General features: G+C 43.4%; 1 protein-coding gene across 1 annotated transcript; it reads left to right on the forward strand.

The window, feature by feature from the left end:
• Positions 1-1,089: 1,089 nt before the first annotated feature.
• LOC130296794 (lysozyme C-1-like) lies at positions 1,090-18,941 on the forward strand. Its single transcript, XM_056548735.1, has 4 exons — positions 1,090-1,356; positions 9,837-9,986; positions 14,354-14,432; positions 18,832-18,941. The coding sequence occupies exons 1-4, from the start codon at positions 1,227-1,229 to the stop codon at positions 18,890-18,892; spliced, it is 420 nt and encodes a 139-aa protein (XP_056404710.1). The 5' UTR covers positions 1,090-1,226; the 3' UTR covers positions 18,893-18,941.
• Positions 18,942-19,156: the final 215 nt, after the last annotated feature.

Genomic DNA, 19,156 nt, shown 5'->3' on the forward strand with positions numbered 1-19,156 from the left:
CCATATAAGACGCTCCGGCATATAAGACGCACCCAATTTTAAAGGATGAAAATCTAGAAAAAAAAAAAAGATTCTGAACCAAATACAATGTAACGTATAGGACAGTGATCTTCAACCTGCAGACCTCCAGATGTTGCAAAACTACAACTCCCAGCATGCCCGGACAGCCATTGGCTGTCCGGGCATGCTGGGAGTTGTAGTTTTGCAACATCTGGTGGTCCGCAGGTTGAAGACCACTGGTATAGGAGTTAATACTCACGTGTCCTCTTCGCTCCGGACCCGTCATCGCTCGTCACCGCTGCCCTGGATGTCGCCCTCCATCGCTGTCCACGCGTCCCCGGGTTGTCCTCGTCGCTCCTGAACGCCTCTGCTGGCCGGTATCCACGCTCTCTGTCTCCGCCGTCACGTCGCTACGCACGCCGCTCCTATTGTATGACGGGATGGCGTGCGCGACGACGTGATGACGACGAAGGAGAGCGCCGGCCATGCAGGGGATCCCAGCACGGAGCAGACACCGAGGAGGCAGGTAAGGTCCCTCCCGGTGTCCTGTAAGCTGTTCGGGACGCCGCGGCGGTCCCGAACAGCCCGACTGAGCAGCCGGGTTAGTGTCACTTTCGCTTCAGACGCGGCGGTCAGCTTTGATCGCAGCGTTCGAAGGGTTAATACAGGGCATCACCGTGATCGGTGATGTCCTGTATTAGCCGCGGGTCCTGCCCGTTGATGGCCGCAGGGACCACCGCGATAGGACAGGGTTTTAATGTGTATTTGCCGTATAAGACACACCAACTTTTCCAACCCCCCAGTTTTGGGGAAGAAAAAGTGCGTCTTATACGGCGAAAAATACGGTACTCAAAGACCATAAATATACCATGCCAAGGGAGGGGAACAAGGACATGTTGCTGAGACTTGTTCATATTAATGGTAAGACGGCCATAAGTGATAACTACGGGGATCCCCGGTCCCATTGGTACAGGAAGAACAATTCTATTCTCCACCCAGATTACTACATGTGTAATACCAGTAATTATTTATATGACTTTTAGCTGCGGAGGAGTTACTTAATGTACTTCATGTCTCTTATAATTCCAGTTCCCGATGCACTGGGTGGATATATTTTTGGAACACATTATATTCCTGATATGGTAAAGAGCTGAGGTGACATCACCAAAACCATGAACCTTTGTCTATAAAAGAAGAATGTTCCGCCCATCCTCACAACACTTAAGATGAAGATCCTCATTGTCCTCGTACTGTCCGCCATTGTCACTAGCAGCTGGGCATCAAATCAATGCAGGATCCTGCAAGCAGTAAGGAGCAGTGGTATTGCCGGCTATAAGGAATACAGCGAGGAGGACTGTAAGTGTTAAAGAACTTTACTGCTTTAATGTCTATTAGATAGATTTTCTTTAAAGGGGTACTCCACTGGAAAACATTTTTAAGTGTACCTGTCATCAACAAAAACTTTTTACTCAATGTAGATCATACCGTTATATGTATATTTGCAATATACATTGGTTAAAAAAAATTATATATTTTTGGGTAAAAAAGTGCTATCCCTGCAGTTATTGCCTGTGTGTCTCTATGAGGAGTCCAAATACAGGAAGTGAGGGTGGACAAGCGGAGCTCTGCTTGTCCTCAGTGCACATAGCCCTGCTTGTCTTCAGTGCACAGTGCCCCGCTTGTCCTCAGTGCACAGAGCCCCGCTTGTCCTCAGTGCACAGAGCCCCGCTTGTCCTCAGTGCACAGAGCCCCGCTTGTCCTCAGTGCACAGAGCCCCGCTTGTCCTCAGCGCGCAGAGCCCCGCTTGTCCTCAGCGCGCAGAGCCCCGCTTGTCCTCAGCGCGCAGAGCCCCGCTTGTCCTCAGCGCGCAGAGCCCCGCTTGTCCTCAGCGCGCAGAGCCCCGCTTGTCCTCAGCGCGCAGAGCCCCGCTTGTCCTCAGCGCGCAGAGCCCCGCTTGTCCTCAGTGCGCAGAGCCCCGCTTGTCCTCAGTGCGCAGAGCCCTGCTTGTCCTCAGTGCGCAGAGCCCCGCTTGTCCTCAGTGTACAATATATAAAAAGTTTTTGTTCATGACAGGTACACTTTAAATGAACTGGTGACAAAAAGTTAAACAGATTTGTAAATTACTTCTGTTAAAAAATCTTAATCCTTCCAGTACTTATTAGCTGCGGTATAATACACAGAAAGTTCTTTTCTTTTTGAATTTCTCTTCTGTCTGACCACAGTGCTCTCTGCTGACACCTCTGTCCATGTCAGAAACTGTCCAAAGCAGGAGAGGTTTGCTATGGGGATGTGCTCCTACTCTGGACAGTTCCTGACATCGACAGAGGTGTCAGCAGAGAGCACTGTGGTCAGACTGAAAAGAAATTCAAAAAGAAAAGAACTTCCTGTGTATTATACAGCAGCTGATAAGTACTGGAAGGATTACAATTTTTTAATAGAAGTTATTTACAAATCTGTTTAGCTTTATGGCACCAGTTGATAAAAAAAAAAACAAAACATGTTTTCCAGTGGAGTACCCCTTTAATGTTTTATCTGTAAATCTGCTTAGTAACAGTGGGTGTTATTTATCAATAATGGTCTTGGCTAGATCACTTTTGTTGTTTGTCTGGATGCATTTTTTTTGGCGCTGTTGCACAAAATTTATCAAACTGTCACAGTGGCCATGATAAATTTTGCGCAGATCCGCACATCCACTCCCAGATAGTTTTCTACCGTCGCTTTCAGATCATGTTTACCCTTCTTCTGAGGAGCTTGTTTGTCTGTGTGTTTGGCTTTATTTGTTTTAGTTTTAATTTTAAAGGGAACCAATCATCAGATTTTACCCTATATAACGCTTGGCAAAGTGTTATATAGGGTAAAATCTTTATTTTCGCCATTCCCGGGGGATGCTCCTGCCCCCAGGGATGGTGAAGATATGAAGTTATAAACTAATCACCGCCGCCGCCGTAAGTAGTCACCTGGGCGGGGAGCTCTTCTCATCTACTCCCGTTCTTCGGCCGTCAGCGACGCCCCCTCCGCTTGATTAATGGGCCGCGTCATTGTTCCACTCACTGAGCAGACGGAGCAGAGCGATGACGCGGCCCATCAATCAAGCGGAGGGGGCGTCGCTCCTGGCCGAAGAACGGGAGTAGATGAGAAGAGCTCCCCGCCCAGGTGACTACTTACGGCGGCGGCGGTGACTAGTTTATAACTTCATATGTTCACCATCCCTGGGGGCAGGAGCGTCCCCCGGGAATGGTGAAAATAAAGATTTTACCCTATATAACGCTTTACCAAGCGTTATAGAGGGTAAAATCTGATGATTGGTTCCCTTTAAGGCAAATTAATGTCTAACGGATGTTTTCCGTTTGGATCCATTCGGTTAATGAACAAAAAAACATTTTTTTTTTTTTTGTTCTAAGCATGCTCAGAAGTAAAAACGGATAAAAAAATGGATTGAAAAAAACTGATGCAAATGGATGACATTAAAGGCTCATCCATTTTCCATAGAGTTCAATGTTAAATTTACTGTATCTGTTTTTTCTTCCTTTTTTTTTTTTTTTGACGGCAGAAAAAATACTGCATGTGCCGTTTTTTCTGTTGCCAAAAATACGGAAATGAGGGCAGACAGGTAAAAACGGATGTAAACGGATTGTAAAAAAAATCCCATTGACTTGAATGGGATTTTTTTTTAACTCCTTCATGACCCGGGGTTTTTTGGTTTTTGACTTTTGTTTTTTCCTCCTTACCTTTAAAAAGTCATAACTCTTTGAATTATGCACCTAAAAATCCATATGATGGCTTATTTTTCGTGCCACCAATTCTACTTTGTAATGACGTCAGTCATTTTACCCAAAAATCTACAGCGAAATGGAAAAAAAAATCATTGTGCGACAAAATTGAAGAAAAAAACACCATTTTGTAACTTTTGTGGGCTTCCGTTTCTACGCAGTACATTTTTCTGTAAAAATGTCACCTTATCTTTATTCTGTAGGTCCATACGGTTAAAATGATAACCTACTTATATAGGTTTGATTTTGTCGGACTTCTGGAAAAAATCATAACTACATGCAGGAAAATTTATATGTTTAAAATTGTAATTTTCTGACCCCTATAACTTTTTTATTTTTTTGCGTACGGGGCGGTATGAGGACTCATTTTTTGATCCGTGATCTGAAGTTTTTATCAGTACCATTTTTGTATTGATAGGACTTTGTGATTGCTTTTTATTAATTTTTTCATGATATAAAAAGTGACCAAAAATACGCTATTTTGGATTTCAGAATTTTTGTTGCGCGTACGCCATTGACCGAGCGGTATAATTAACAATATATTTTTATCATTCCGACATTTCTGCACACGGCGATACCACATATGTTTATTTTTATTTACGCTTTTTTTTTTATGGGAAAAGGGGGGTGATTCAAACTTTTATTAGGGAAGGGGTTAAATGATCTTTATTAACTTTTCTTCTTCACTTTTTTTGCAATGCTATAGCTCCCATAGGAAACTATAACACTTCACACACTGATCTTTTACATTGATCATTGTTATCCCATAGGATAACATTGATCGATGATTCTGCCGCTTGAGTGCTCATGCCTGGATCTCAGGCACTGAGCAGTCATTCTGCGATCGGACATGGAGGAGGAAGGTAAGGCACCCTCCTCGTATCCTCCACCTGTTCGGGACACCGCGATTTCGCCGTGGCGGTCCCGAACAGCCCACTGAGCTAACCGGCACAGATTAGCTTTCACTTTAGAAGCGGCCATTTCTAGGTGCCGCGCCCGACCTGCTATGACGTGGGGCCACGCCATGGCCCCGCGTTATAGAAAGGGAGAGGACCCAGGACGTGCCGATACGTCCTCAGTCAGGGAGGGGTTAAAACCATTTATCCGTTTACAGCCTGCAAGTACGGAACTGAAACGGGGTGAACGCACCCTAAAAGAAGTTGTGCAAAGAGAGTCTCCCTCACATTTGAGTAGTGGTTTACCGTGCCGCAGGACAGAAAAAAAAACTAAAAACTTTAGTGATTGAGAGACAGAGGTGTTAGTTGAACAGGTAATTTTCATTTTTTTTATTTTTTACCTTTCACCTTTTTTTAATTTAATTTTTTAATTTAATTTTAATCATTACTTTGTTGGATTTTTTTCCAAACTTGGGCACATGAAATTGTGAGATGCCGGCCATTGTTAACAATCTTATTGTTTCTTACATCTTTACCATTCCTTTTTTTTGTACCTTAAAAAATTATATCTGATTATTTCATATGGACAACTGCTTTACTTTTCCTTTGCACGTTTTACATTTTTTTTAAACTTTTTTTTATGTCTTTAAAGGGGCACTCCGCCTCTAGACATCTTATCCCCTATCCAAAGGATAGGGGATAAGATGTCTGGTCGTGGGTGTCCCGCTGCTGGGGATCCCCGTGATCTCCCTGCTGCACCCCGCATTCGTTTGGAGCATCGGGTGCAGCTCGGGAGACTCGTGACATCATGGCCAAGCCCCCTCCATGCAAGTCTATTGAAGGGGGCGTGATGGCACGAGCGGGTGTGGCCGTGACATCACGAGCCTCCACCCCGCATCGCCAGTCATCTGGCATGGTGCGAAGTTCGCTACGTGCACCAGATGTCTGGGGTTCAGCAGCCAAGATCGTGGGGTCCCCAGCGGCGGGACCCCTGTGATCAGGGGCAGAGTACCCCTTTAACCCCTTAAGGACCAGGCCATTTTACACCTTAGGACCGGAGTGTTTTTTGAACATCTGACCACTGTCACTTTAAACATTAATGACTCTGGAATGCTTTTAGTTATCATTCTGATTCCGAGATTGTTTTTTGTGACATATTCTACTTTATGTTATTGGTAAAATTTTGTCGATACTTGCATAGTTTCTCAGTGAAAAATTCCAAAATTTGATTTCTAACTTTGAAGCTCTCTGCTTGTAAGGAAAATGGATATTCCAAATAAAAAATTTTTTTTATTCACATATACAATATGTCTACTTTATGTTTGCATCATAAAATTGATGAGTTTTTACTTTTGGAAGACACCAGAGGGCTTCAAAGTTCAGCAGCAATTTTCCAATCTTTTCAAACTCACTATTTTTCAGGGACCAGTTCAGGTTTAAAGTGGATTTGAAGGGTCTTCATATTAGAAATACCCCATAAATGACCCCATTATAAAAACTGCACCCCCCCAAAGTATTCAAAATGACATTAAGTCAGCGTTTTAACCCTTTAGGTGTTTCACAGGAATAGCAGCAAAGTGAAGGAGAAAATTCAAAATCTTCATTTTTTACACTCGCATGTTCTTGTAGACCCAATTTTTAAATTTTTACAAGGGGTAGAAGGAGAAAATGTATACTTATATTTGTAGCCCAATTTCTCTAGAGTAAGCACATACCTCATATGTCTATGTAAATTGTTCGGCGGGTGCAGTAGAGGGCTCAGAAGGGAAGGAGCGACAAGGGGATTTTGGAGAGTACGTTTTTCTGAAATGGTTTTTGGGGGGCATGTTGCATGGCATACCATTTTGGAAACTAGACCCCTTGGGGAACATAACAAGGGGTAAAGTGAGCATTTACCCCCCACTGGTGTCTATCAGATCTTTGGAACAGTGGGCTGTAGAGAAGGAGAAGAGAAGAGAAGGAGTCATATTTGGCTTTTGGAGAGCAAATTTTGCTCGGGGGGGCATGTTGCATTTAGGAAGCCCCTATGGTGCCAGGACAGCAAAATAACCCCAACATGGCATACCATTTTGGAAACTAGACCCCTTGAGGAACGTAACAAGGTGTACAGTGAGCATTTACCCCCCACTGGTGTCTATCAGATCTTTGGAACAGTGGGCTGTACAACATTTTTAATTTGCACAGCCCACTGTTCCAAAGATCTGTCAGACACCAGTGGGGTGTAAATTCTCACTGCACTCCTCATTACATTCCGTGAGGGGTGTAGTTTCCAAAATGGGGTCACGTGTTTTTTTGCGTTTGTCAAAACCGCTGTAACAATCAGCCACCCCTGTGCAAATCACCTCAAATGTACATGGTGCACTCTCCCTTCTGGGCCTTGTTGTGCACCCCCAGAGCACTTTGCGCCCACATATGGGGTATCTCCGTAGTCGGGAGAAGTTGCATTACAAATTTTGGGGGGATTTTTTCCCCCTTTTACCTCTTGTCAAAATGAACAGTATAGTTCTTTTTTTACACTAACATGCTGTTGTAGACCCCAACTTCACCTTTTCATAAGGGGTTAAAGGAGAAAAAGCCCCCCAAAATTTGTTAGGCAATTTCTCCCGAGTACGGCGATACCCCATATGTGTCCCAAAACTGTTGCCTTGAAATACGACAGGGCTCCAAAGTGAGAGCGCCATGCGCATTTGAGGCCTGAATTAGGGATTTGCATAGGGGTGGACATAGGGGTATTCTACGCCAGTGATTCCCAAACACGGTGCCTCCAGCTGTTGCAAAACTCCCAGCATGCTTGGACAGTCAACGCCTGTCCGGCAATACTGGGAGTTGTTGTTTTGCAACAGCTGGAGGCTCCATTTTGGAAACAGTGGCGTACCGGACGTTTTTCATTTTTATTGGGAGGGGAGGGGGGTTGTGTAGGGGTATGTGTATATGCAGTGTTTTTTTAGTTTTTATTTTATTTTGTGTTAGTGTCGTGTAGTGTTTTTAGTGTTTTGCCGCGCAAAATTTGCTGCATCGCAAACTTGCAGCCTGATACTCACTGTAAGCCCCCTGCCCATGTGAATGTACCCTGTACATTCACAGGGGGGGGGGGGGGGGGAACCTCCAGCTGTTGCAAAACTACAACTCCCAGCATGCACAGTTTATCAGTGCATGCTGGTAGTTATAGTTTTGCAACAGCTGGAGGCACACGGGTTGGGAAACACACAATGTTTCCCAACCAGTGTGCCTCCAGTTGTTGCAAAACCACAACTCCCAAACATTCTCAGGCATGCTGGAAGTAGTAGTTCGGCAACATCTTTAGAGCCAGATGTTGCCGAACTACAACTCCCAGCATGCTTGGAGTTGTAGTTTTGCAACATCTGGAGGACTACAGTTTGCAGACCACTAATACAGTGGTTCCCAATCTGTGCCCTTCCAGATGTTGCAGAACTACAACTCCCAGTAAAACTACAACTCCCAGCAACATCTGGAAGGGCACAGTGGTCTCCAAACTGTGGACCTCCAGATGTTGCAAAACTGCAAATCCCAGCTTGCCGAGACGCCAAGGGCTGGCTGGGCATGCTGGGAGTTGTAGTATACAGGGTCCCATTACAGCAATGCATGTCGCTTTACGGCGACGTGCATTGCTGTAAAGTGCCCGACCACGGCTGAAGAGGAACTCACCTGTCGCCGCTGCAGCCGTCTTCATCGCCGGGATCCGGGTCTTCAGGGACGAGGTAAGTACCGGGGCCGGTCCCCAGCACTCCCCCGTCCCCCGTCGCATCCTCCGGTCTTCCTCCCGTCCTCTCCGGACTTCCAGAGGCCGGGCAGGACGGGAGAAAGTAACCGCCCCCCCCCCTTGCGATTGGTCAGTTAGTTAACCGACGGATTGCAGGGTATAGGAGGAGGTGGCCGGCTTGCCACCTTGCTCCTAGCCTTCAGCATGGTCCTGGCTGTCTGTGACAGCCAGGATCATGCAAATTACCGGGCGGTCGGGTCCCAGAGACCCGATCAGGCCGGTATCGCCGCAGATCGCAAGGGCGATTTCCCCTTACGATTTGGCCTACATGGCCCCCCTCGGTGTTTGCCCTGGATGCCTGCTGAAGGATTTCAGCAGGCATCCGAATACGATCTCTGCCCGGCGAGCAGCAGAGACCAGAAATACAACAGGACGTTCTCTAACGTCCTTGGGCATTAAAGCCCAGGTAGCGGGGATGTTAGAGAACGTCCTATGTCCTTAAGAGGTTAAAGGGGTACTCTGGTGGAAAAACTATTTTTTTTTTCTTTTTTAAATCAACTGGTGCCAGAAAGTTAAACATATTTGTAAATTACTTCTATTAAAAAATCTTAATCCTTCCAGTACTTATTAGCTGCTGAATGCTACAGAGGAAATTCCTTTCTTTTTGGAACACTGATGACATCACGACCACAGTACTCTCTGCTGACATCTCTGTCCATATTAGCAACCGTGCACAGCAGATGTATGCTAAGGGCAGTATGGTGGCTCAGTGGTTAGCACTGCTGCCTTACAGTGCTGGGCCTTGGGTTCAAATCCCACTAAGGACAACAATAAATAAAGACTTATTATTATTATAATAACGTCAGCAGAGAGCAGTGTGTTCGTGATGTCATCAGAGAGCATTCCAAAAAGAAAATAATTTCCTCTGTAGTATTCAGCAGCTAATAAATACAGGAAGGATTAAGATTTTTTAATAGAAGTAATTTACAAATATGTTTAACTTTCTGGCACCAGTTGATTTAAAAAAGAAAAAAAAAATAGTTTTTCCACCGGAGTACCCCTTTAAACATTCTTTTTCTCTACCTTGTTCTTCTTTCTCTCTCTCTCTCTCCCTCTCTTTCAATCCAGCTGATCATTTTTATTTTTTGGGCAAAAAGACAGGAGTAGTAATCTTTTTTAGACCTGATTGGGAGGTGGTCCAGATTTGCATTTTTTTTGCATCAGTTGCGGCAAAATTGGCACAAAAAAAAAAAACAGTTAATAAATTTATAGATTCATGACCACTGCATTCGTCACTTCAATAAATGGTCTAGCAACACCAAAAGTTAAAAAAACGGATTTTAGAACTAAGCAAAAAAAAAATAAAAAAATTAAAAAAAAAATCACAATCACAAAAAAGCACAAGAACACAATGATAAATAACCCCCAATGTCCTTTTTCCTCCCGTAGATGTGTGCCTAGCTTGGTACGCTAGTAACTATGATACGAAATTCAACAGAAGTCCTACTGAGTATGGCGCATTCCAGATCAACAGTAAATATTGGTGCGACGATGGTAAAACTCCTGGCCGCAAAAATCTATGCGGAATGCCATGTAGAGGTAAGGTAAAAAGTACATTTTGCTGAACACCTTCTATCCCTTCCAGTCCTAAATTTTGATAAGTTGGGTTGGTTGACATCTCGTCTGAGCCTTTGGCCAAATGTAAACCTACTACTCCCGTACATACACATGCGACATCCTAAGCTTGCTCATGCATGGCCATACAGTGTCAGGCTATGGTTAGGTATAAAGGGGGGGTATTTATCAATTTTGCCTGTTGACCGTTTCGTTTTACCCTTTTCTATTTTTTTCACTTTAGTTTTCGTGGACATGCACCAAATTTATCATTTGGTGCAAGTTGTTAGTGATTTTGGCTTAAATGTTGAAATCAGTGCCTTTAAGGGTACGTTCCCACACGGCGTATTTGCTGCGTATTTGCTGCTGCGTATTTTATTTTCCCTGTTGAAGTCAATGGGTAGGGAAATACGCAGCACCAAATACGCAGCAAATACGCCATGTGGGAACGCACCCTTACACAGAACTTACCACCACAGAGGACGCATATTTTACGCCATTTCGCAGTCCCTCCTGCAGTATATCAGCAAGCGACGTGAGTTATTTTCTTTTGTGGGGTTAATAGCTACCATGTGAAATGGATTTTATTTTCAACTTGGGTATTTTTTTTTTTTTTTTTTGATACTTTAGTGCAGTGGTCTTCAACCTGCGGACCTCCAGATGTTGCAAAACTACAATTCCCAGCATGCCCGGACAGCCGTTGGCTGTCCGGGCATGCTGGGAGTTGTAGTTTTGCAACATCTGGAGGTCCGCAGGTTGGAGACCACTGCTTTAGTGCTTTACCTTTCCTGACCCTGTGCGGCCATGTCCAATTGCTGGCTCAACGGAGGGTGAAGGTTCCTCAGAGACAACTATGTCGCAGGATGGTATTGAGCAGCCCTGGAAGCGTCGCTGCTTTCACAAAAAAATTTGTTTTTAATGTACTTTTACGTATTTTGACATTTTCTGACATTCCTAAGTGTGTTTTTCCATGTGCAAAATTTCTTGGCAAAAGAAAAAACGGGATTTGCGCCAAAGATCGATTGGCGCAAATGATGAATTACTGACTAAAGTTGAAATCACACACAGGACCGTGTGATTTTGAGAAAGTTGTAAAAAATGATAGTGAAGAAGATGCGCCAAACTTTGGCGCAAAAAGACACTGTGCCAAAGTATTGCGCCAAAGTTACGTGAAAAAAAACCCCACATAAATCCTTTGATAAATACCCCCCCCCAAAGTGAATTATAGGCCATAGGCTATATTAGAAGTGAAGATGCTGTGGACACAGCTTAAAAGGCGATGCTTGTCGGCGCTCTTCCTGTCAGGGGTTAACGAAATTAACCGAAAATGGACCAATAAAAAAAATAAAATAAAATAAATAAATAAAAAGATTTAAGGGGTAGGTCCACTCCTGAGGAAGGGGGGTCCTGCCCCCTTGAAACGTGTTGAACCTTCATAGAAATAAATTTTTTTTTTTCATTTTATTAACCCCTGACTGGAAGAGCGCCTGCAAGCATCAACTTTCAAGCTGTGTCCACAGCATCTTCACTTGTATATCCCTCGACCGTCAGACGGACGGGACTTGATGCCGGCTGCACTCCATTTACTCTAGCCCTATTGTCTGGCTTCAAGCACATGATGGTGTTGTGCTCATAGTACAACACATAAAGGTGAGTGTTACCTATTGCACCGCAGAATACACTCCCTATAGGAGTAAGAGCACATAGTTGCACTTTCTTTTCCGTTTCTTTTTTCTATATTGCATCTATAGACTATATTAGGGCATGCTGGGCATTGTAGTTAGTAACTGCAACTTCCAGCATTCCTTGACACAGCTTATGGCTCTGCAGCGGACCCAAGATTACAACTCCCAGCATGTCGCACCATAACCTATACCCTACTTTTATATAGTGTAACATGCTGAGAGTTGTAGTTTTTGTTTGGGGCAGATGTAGAGCCATAGGCTGTCTCAGGGCATGCTGGGAGTTGTAGTTAGTTAGCAACTAACTGCAGCTCGCAGCATTCCCACTAAATCCTATATATCCTACAGAATAATATGTGCATTGCTTAGAAACGTAAGCCCCAAAAATTTGTGTTTTGTTGTTTTTTTTTTTACCCCACAAATGACTTTTTTTTTCTTTTGTGGTAAAACGTGTGATGAAAGACTAATGGCTATTAAATGGGTAACTATTCTTTCCAAAATCTTGTCCAGGCTGCCAGCATTAACAAAAAGACCTATACTTACCTCCCTCCACTCCCCCGATGCCTCCAGTATGAGTGCTGCGGCCTCTGCTGCAATCCTGGTGCCGGGGATCAAAGTGTCAGGGTGCAGCTCAGCTAATCGATGGCTGCGGTCTGTGTGCCGCATCGGTCAGTGATTGGCTGAGCAGCAGTGCGACATATTGAGCCCCGGAATCGGTTTTGTTCCTGGTGCCAGGGCTCAGTACCTCACACGGACGTATCATGCAGCGGGATAAGACCTATCATTTTTTGTATGTGCATTATTGTTTAGACCAATATTTTGTAGGTTATATGCTTTAAAGGAGATATGCAGTAAAAAAAAATCTTTCCCTGTGCCCGGGCTGCAAAAAACAAAAAAAAAAAAAACAAAAAAAAAAAAAAACAAACGTTAACTCACCTTCCTACGTTCCCCCGTTGCGGAGATATCGGGTCCCCTTCCTCCACAGCGACAGGTCTTCTGACTTCTTAGGCTCGGAACGTCACAGAGCCGTCAGCGTATGGCCGACAGCAGCGATGTCCCACCTCGGCCGATTATAGGCTGAGCGCACTGTCATGTAAGGAGCTCTGGCGGTACATGACAGTGGGCTCCGCCTATCACCGGTCGAGGTGGACATAGCTGCGGCCGGCGATACGCTGACAGCTCTGTGACATTCCGAGCCTAAGAAGCCAGAAGACCTGCAGCTGGGGAGAAACGGGACCAGATATCTCCGCAACGGGGGAACATAGGAAGGTGAGTTAAAGTTTTTTCTTTTTTTTGTCTTTTTACATCCCGGGCACAGGGAAAGGAAAGAAGATTTTTTTTTTTTACTGCATATCTCCTTTAAACGCAACCAATTTCTGGCCCATTCTATGTAAAAAATAAAAATAAATTAAATGACTTTTGCCTCATGTTGGACGGATGGACCTGACCTTTGTGATCACCCCCGTCTACCTCGGAGGTGTCGCTGCACTCCTCCAGCAGGCTGAAAAATGCTGATTATTATAGTAGGGTGGGGTGGGGGTAGTAGCATGGTGGGGTTTTGCTTGATGGGCAGGTTCTTCAGTTGGGTGGGTGCTTCAGTTGAGCGGGTGCTTCAGTTGGGCGGGTGCTTCAGTTGGGCGGGTGCTTTGGATGCTGGCTAACTTTATTGCAGCTGACAGAGCGGCAGCCCCATCAAGAGGGCACTCTAGGCTTTCTACTTATCCTATAGGCAGAACTGGCCCTGATAAAATGTAACATGAGCTCATAAAGACATTTAATGGAAACAACAGACGTAACATGAAGATAAAACTTATTCGATTTATATATGGATTTTGCAATAAAAAGATAGATAAGACCTTACAAACTAGGAGTGTAAACACCATATACACACCTATGGGGCAAGACAAGACCCCTGGCTGTTCCAGTCACCTTTGCTATAACATAAAAGAACAACATGATGCGCTCCGTAGTGTGATATCTCAGGATACAATGGTAACGTAACATGTGAATATGCGCTTACCAGATATAGTTGTACTCCTTCAAATTACAACCATGGATGAAGGTGTAATATAATATAATGGGGTCGCTCCAACTCATGCAAATGTAGATATAGCGTAGAAACTCCTCCAAACCCAGCAGAGTCAAACAGGCGCTTGAGACCAGGATAAAAATCGAAATTTTTCTTTATTCCCACAATGCAACGTGTTTTGCGGAAGTTCTGCTTCATCAGGCATCATGCCTGATGAAGCGGAACTTCTCCGAAACGCGTTGCATTGTGGGAATAAAGAAAAATTAAGATTTTATCCTGGTCTCAAGCGCCTGTTTGACTCTGCTGGGTTTGGAGGAGTTTCTACGCTATATCTACATTTGCTGTAAGGTGGTGGGGCCCAAACATGTGGGAGCGTAAATGACAAAATGATCACAGAACGTTTTTTGTTAGGGAAAGAAAACTGGTAGAACAGGGCACCATATTGGAGGTCTAGTTTGATTTTTGGATGAGACCTCCTCCTCTTCTCTATCTATGTGGCCTCTTAGGACCCACATACCAGATGATTGTACAATCACATTTCCTATCAAATTGTTTAGGTTTAGATTTCTATAGACAGGTCATATACTTTATACGTGAGAAATTAATAGAAGGGCTTACTCCACTACGTCCCTCTGTTTTAGATTTATTGGATGAAAACCTGGCTGATGACCTGAAATGTGTTACGAGAATCGTGCAGGATCCAAAGGGACTTGATGCCTGGTACGTACTGAATCTCCTTGACTTATTATTAATGGTTAAAAGGGCATTCTACAGGAATAACCACAAATTAAAATTATGCTATTGGGGGGGGGGGGGGGGGACGGCGTCTTGGGCAAATAAAGATCCCATTGTAGGAGCAAAGTAGGCAGGCAGATCCAAACTCAATCCAAACAGTAGGCATAGCACATAGTACCAATTTTTGTTAGAGTTCTTCCTTAAAGGGGTACTCCGCTCCTAGACTTCTTATCCGCTATCACGGGGGTCCTGCCGCTGGGACCCCTGCAATCTCCATGCAGTATGTTTATAACGCTGATTTCCACTGCCAGGGGTTGTGACGTCACGCTACCCCCCTTCCATTCATGTCTATGGGAGGGGGCATGATGTCACGCTACCCCCCTTCCATTCATGTCTATGGGAGGGGGCATGACGTCACGCTACCCCCCCTTCCATTCATGTCTATGGGAGGGGGCATGACGTCACGCAACCCCCCTTCCATTCATGTCTATGGGAGGGGGCGTGACGTCAGTCACGCCCCCTCCCATAGTCATGAATGGAGGGGATTTGGCATGACGCCACGAAGAAAGGCGTGGCGTGACGTCAAGACTCCCGACGCGGGAACCCACCATTCTAAACATACTGTTTAGCCGCCTGCTGCACGGAGATCGCGGGAGGTCCCAGCAGCAAGACTGTATAAAACATAACTTTTAACACCTCCCCCCCACACACACATAATAAGAGAGACATTAAGGAATAAGCATAACCACATAAATCAGTGTCCACTCAGGGTGTCAATGTGGCTACCAGAAAATGCATACACTAATACATAGGTTTACATATATATATATATACTTCCAGAAGCAGGGCAGCACTTGAAAATAGTTGCTGAAGGGTGCAGGCTATGCATGTGTATATAATATATATATATATATATATATATATATATATATATTATATATATATATATATATATATATATGGGCAGTAGGGGTGTTGTGCTTCTATATGATAAAGGGCGCTGTTAACCCTTGTCACTCGTGACGCCAGGGTGAAGGTTAAGACTCTGTAGTGATGCTGGGCCTATCGCCACCCTTCCCAAGAGCGATAGGCGAGTGCAAAATAAATAGATTGTCCACAGCAGTGATGAACATAAAACTTGCAGGAATCTTTACTGAAGATTTTCTGTATATGCAGTAACGGTAACAGTCCAGATAACATAGTCTTTACAAACAGCACAGCAGTGATTGACAGATGCTTAGGTCCGGAAAGTTCTCTTTAGATTAGGAGGATCGTATTTGCATAGATCTGCCGGATTTAGGGGTTGGATTAGGTCCGGAGATCTTGCGGAGATAGCAGGGAATTGTAAGAACTATCCGTCTCTAGCGCAGGCCTAAGCCACAAGGCAAAAACCATAGAGTTCTGCAACCCGGTCACACGACCCGCAGGTCCTGCGACGCTAAAACAGTGAGTAATACCGTATACATTTATTTAGATAGATAATATTTACAAATATTAAGTGACTAAGGGGTGACTAGGGGTTAAATGAGGAAAGCGAACCCCGACAGTCCTAGGGACTCTTACTTTGGGGACTAATTACCAAGGCACAGTATGAAATACGGTGCCGAGGCAAAACTCACCACTTCATTTAGCTCCTGGTGGCAGTATATCTATTTAGTCTATTTATCCCAATCTCCCCCCTTTAATTGAGGGTCCTACCATGGCTACCGGTATAGGGGGAGATTTATCAAAGCTGTCCATTTCCCGCATTAATATAGACCAAACTTCAGAGGGTTAGGCCGGTCTCTTGTGCGCCTAATTTATCAAAAGTCGCGCGGCTCTTGATAAATTCTGCGCACGGACTTTGGGATCTACGGTTTAGACTGTATTTAAACCTGCTCCAACAGGGTCTGACATTTCACCGTATTTTTGCCCAATGGGAATTTACGCCGAAAAGTCGCAATTGATAAATTCAGCAGCAATGCATTTTTCCATCTAACATAGCCTAGAATGCATCATGTACGAAAAGTCTTCTAAAGAAAAAGTCACGAAAAAGCCGCACGTATTTAGACTGCGACTTTCTGTGCGACATTTTTTGGATGGGAAAAACAGTCTAAATCCTTTGATAAACCCCCCCCCCCCCATAGTGTCTGATGGGGAACATTTCCTACAGGACAGAACTGGTGAAGGTTTTCCTTGTTAGGATTAATCATAATGGGGGAGATTTATCAAAACCTGTGCAGAGGAAGAGTGGTGCAGTTGCCCATAGCAACCAATCAGATTGCTTCTTTCATTTTCCACAGGCCTCTTTAGAGGCCTGTGGAAAATGAAAGAAGCAATCTGATTGGTTGCTATGGGCAACTGCACCACTCTTCCTCTGCACAGGTTTTGATAAATCTCCCCCAATAACTTTACATGTTTCCAACTTTTTGTTGGTGTGAAATTGGGGCATATGATAATTTAACCCCTTAAGGACTCAGGGTTTTTCCGTTTTTGCACTTTCGTTTTTTCCTCCTTACCTTTTAAAAATCATAACCCTTTCAATTTTCCACCTAAAAATCCATATTATGGCTTATTTTTTGCGTCGCCAATTCTACTTTGCAGTGACATTAGTCATTTTACCAAAAAATGCACGGCGAAACGGAAAAAAAAAATCATTGTGCGACAAAATCGAAAAAAAAACGCCATTTTGTAACTTTTGGGGGCTTTCGTTTCTACGCAGTGCATATTTCGGTAAAAATTACACCTTATCATTATTCTGTAGGTCCATACGGTTAAAATGATACCCTACTTATATAGGTTTGATTTTGTCGCACTTCTGGAAAAAATCATAACTACATGCAGGAAAATTTATACGTTTAAAAATGTCATCTTCTGACCCCTATAAATTTTTTATTTTTCCATGTATGGGGCGGTATGAGGGATCATTTTTTGCGCCGTGATCTGAAGTTTTTATCGGTATGATTTTTGTTTTGATCGGACTTTTTGATCACTTTTTATTCATTTTTTAATGATATAAAAAGTGACCAAAATACGCTTTTTTGGACTTTGGAATTTTTTTGCGCGTACGCCATTGACCGTACGGCTTAATTAATGATATATTTTTATAGTTCGGACATTTACGCACGCGGCGATACCACATATGTTTATTTTTTATTTTTTTTACACTGTTTTATTTTTTTTATGGGAAAAGGGGGGTGATTCAAACTTTTATTAGGGAAGGGGTTAAATGACCTTTATTAACACTTTTTTTTTTAACATTTTTTTTGCAGTGTTATAGGTCCCATAGGGACCTATAACACTGCACACACTGATCTCTAATGCTGATCACTGGCGTGCATTAACACGCCTGTGATCAGCATTATCGGCGCTTGACTGCTCCTGCCTGGATCTCAGGCACGGAGCAGTCATTCGTCGATCGGACACCGGGGAGGCAGGTAAGAGCCCTCCCGGTGTCCGATCAGCTGTTCGGGACGCCGCGATTTCACCGCGGCGGTCCCGAACAGCCCGACTGAGCAGCCGGGTCACTTTCACTTTCACTTTAGAAGCGGCGGTCAGCTTTGACCGCCGCTTCTAAAGGGTTAATACCGCACATCGCCGCGATCGGCGATGTGTGGTATTAGCCGCGGGTCCCGGCCGTTGATTAGCGCCGGGACCCACGCGATATGATGCGGGATCGCGGCGCGATCCCGCTTCATATCGCGGGAGCCGGCGCAGGATGTAAATATACGTCCTGCGTCGTTAAGGGGTTAAAGGGGTACTCTGGTGGAAAACGATTTATTTTAAATCAACTGGTGCCAGAAAGTTATACACATGTGTAAATGACTTCTATTTAAAAATCTGAATCCTTCCAGTACTTATCAGCTGCTGTATGCTCTTTTCTTTTTAAATTTCCTTTCTGTCTGACCACAGTGCTCTCTGCTGACACCTCTGTCCATTTTAGGATCTGTCCAGAGTAGGAGCAAATCCCCATAGGAAACCTCTCCTACTCTGGACAGTTCCTGACATGGACAGAGGTGTCAGCAGAGAGCACTGTGGTCAGACAGAAAACAACAACACAACTTCCTCTGGAGCATACAGCAGCTAATAAGTACTGGAAGGATTAAGATTTTTAAATAGAAGTAATTTGCAAATCTGTTTAACTTTCTGGCATGAGTTAATTTAAAAAAATATGTTTTTCAGCGGAGTACTCCTTTAATACAGTCATTTCACAGTATTGAACAATCTCAGAATAAAACCTCAAAGTCGTGACTTAGAAGATCATAAGAATATGGTGAACTACATCAAGGCTATGCCTGACTAGTCTATGCTTATCTAGTATGAGGATCCTTATATTGAGATTTATCTTCAGTTGCCAAATTATATTAAAAAAATACTAATATATTGATCTCTTTTTTTTTTTCAGGGAGCCCTGGACAGAGAATTGCAAAGGACAGAATATTAGTCGGTTCACAGAAGGATGTTAATCCCTTATTCAACAAGAAATCAATGTTTGCCTTAAAGGGGTTATCCAGGAAATATATATATATATATATATATATATATATATATATATATATATATATATATATATATATATATATATATATATATATATATTTATATATATATATATTTATATATATATATTTATATATATATATTTATATATATATATTTATATATATTTATATATATATATTTATATATATATATTTATATATATATATTTATATATATATATTTATATA

This window comes from Hyla sarda, chromosome 12 (assembly GCF_029499605.1).
Source record: "Hyla sarda isolate aHylSar1 chromosome 12, aHylSar1.hap1, whole genome shotgun sequence".
Classification (NCBI taxonomy): domain Eukaryota; kingdom Metazoa; phylum Chordata; class Amphibia; order Anura; family Hylidae; genus Hyla; species Hyla sarda.

Bases quoted from the DNA above. Each gene is read 5' to 3' on its own strand.
- LOC130296794 (XM_056548735.1), top strand. From the start codon at position 1,227: ATGAAGATCCTCATTGTCCTCGTACTGTCCGCCATTGTCACTAGCAGC. The intron at 9,987-14,353 runs GTAAGGTAAAAA...CCTCTGTTTTAG, and splicing joins ATGCGGAATGCCATGTAGAG to ATTTATTGGATGAAAACCTG. The intron at 14,433-18,831 runs GTACGTACTGAA...TTTTTTTTTCAG, and splicing joins CCAAAGGGACTTGATGCCTG to GGAGCCCTGGACAGAGAATT.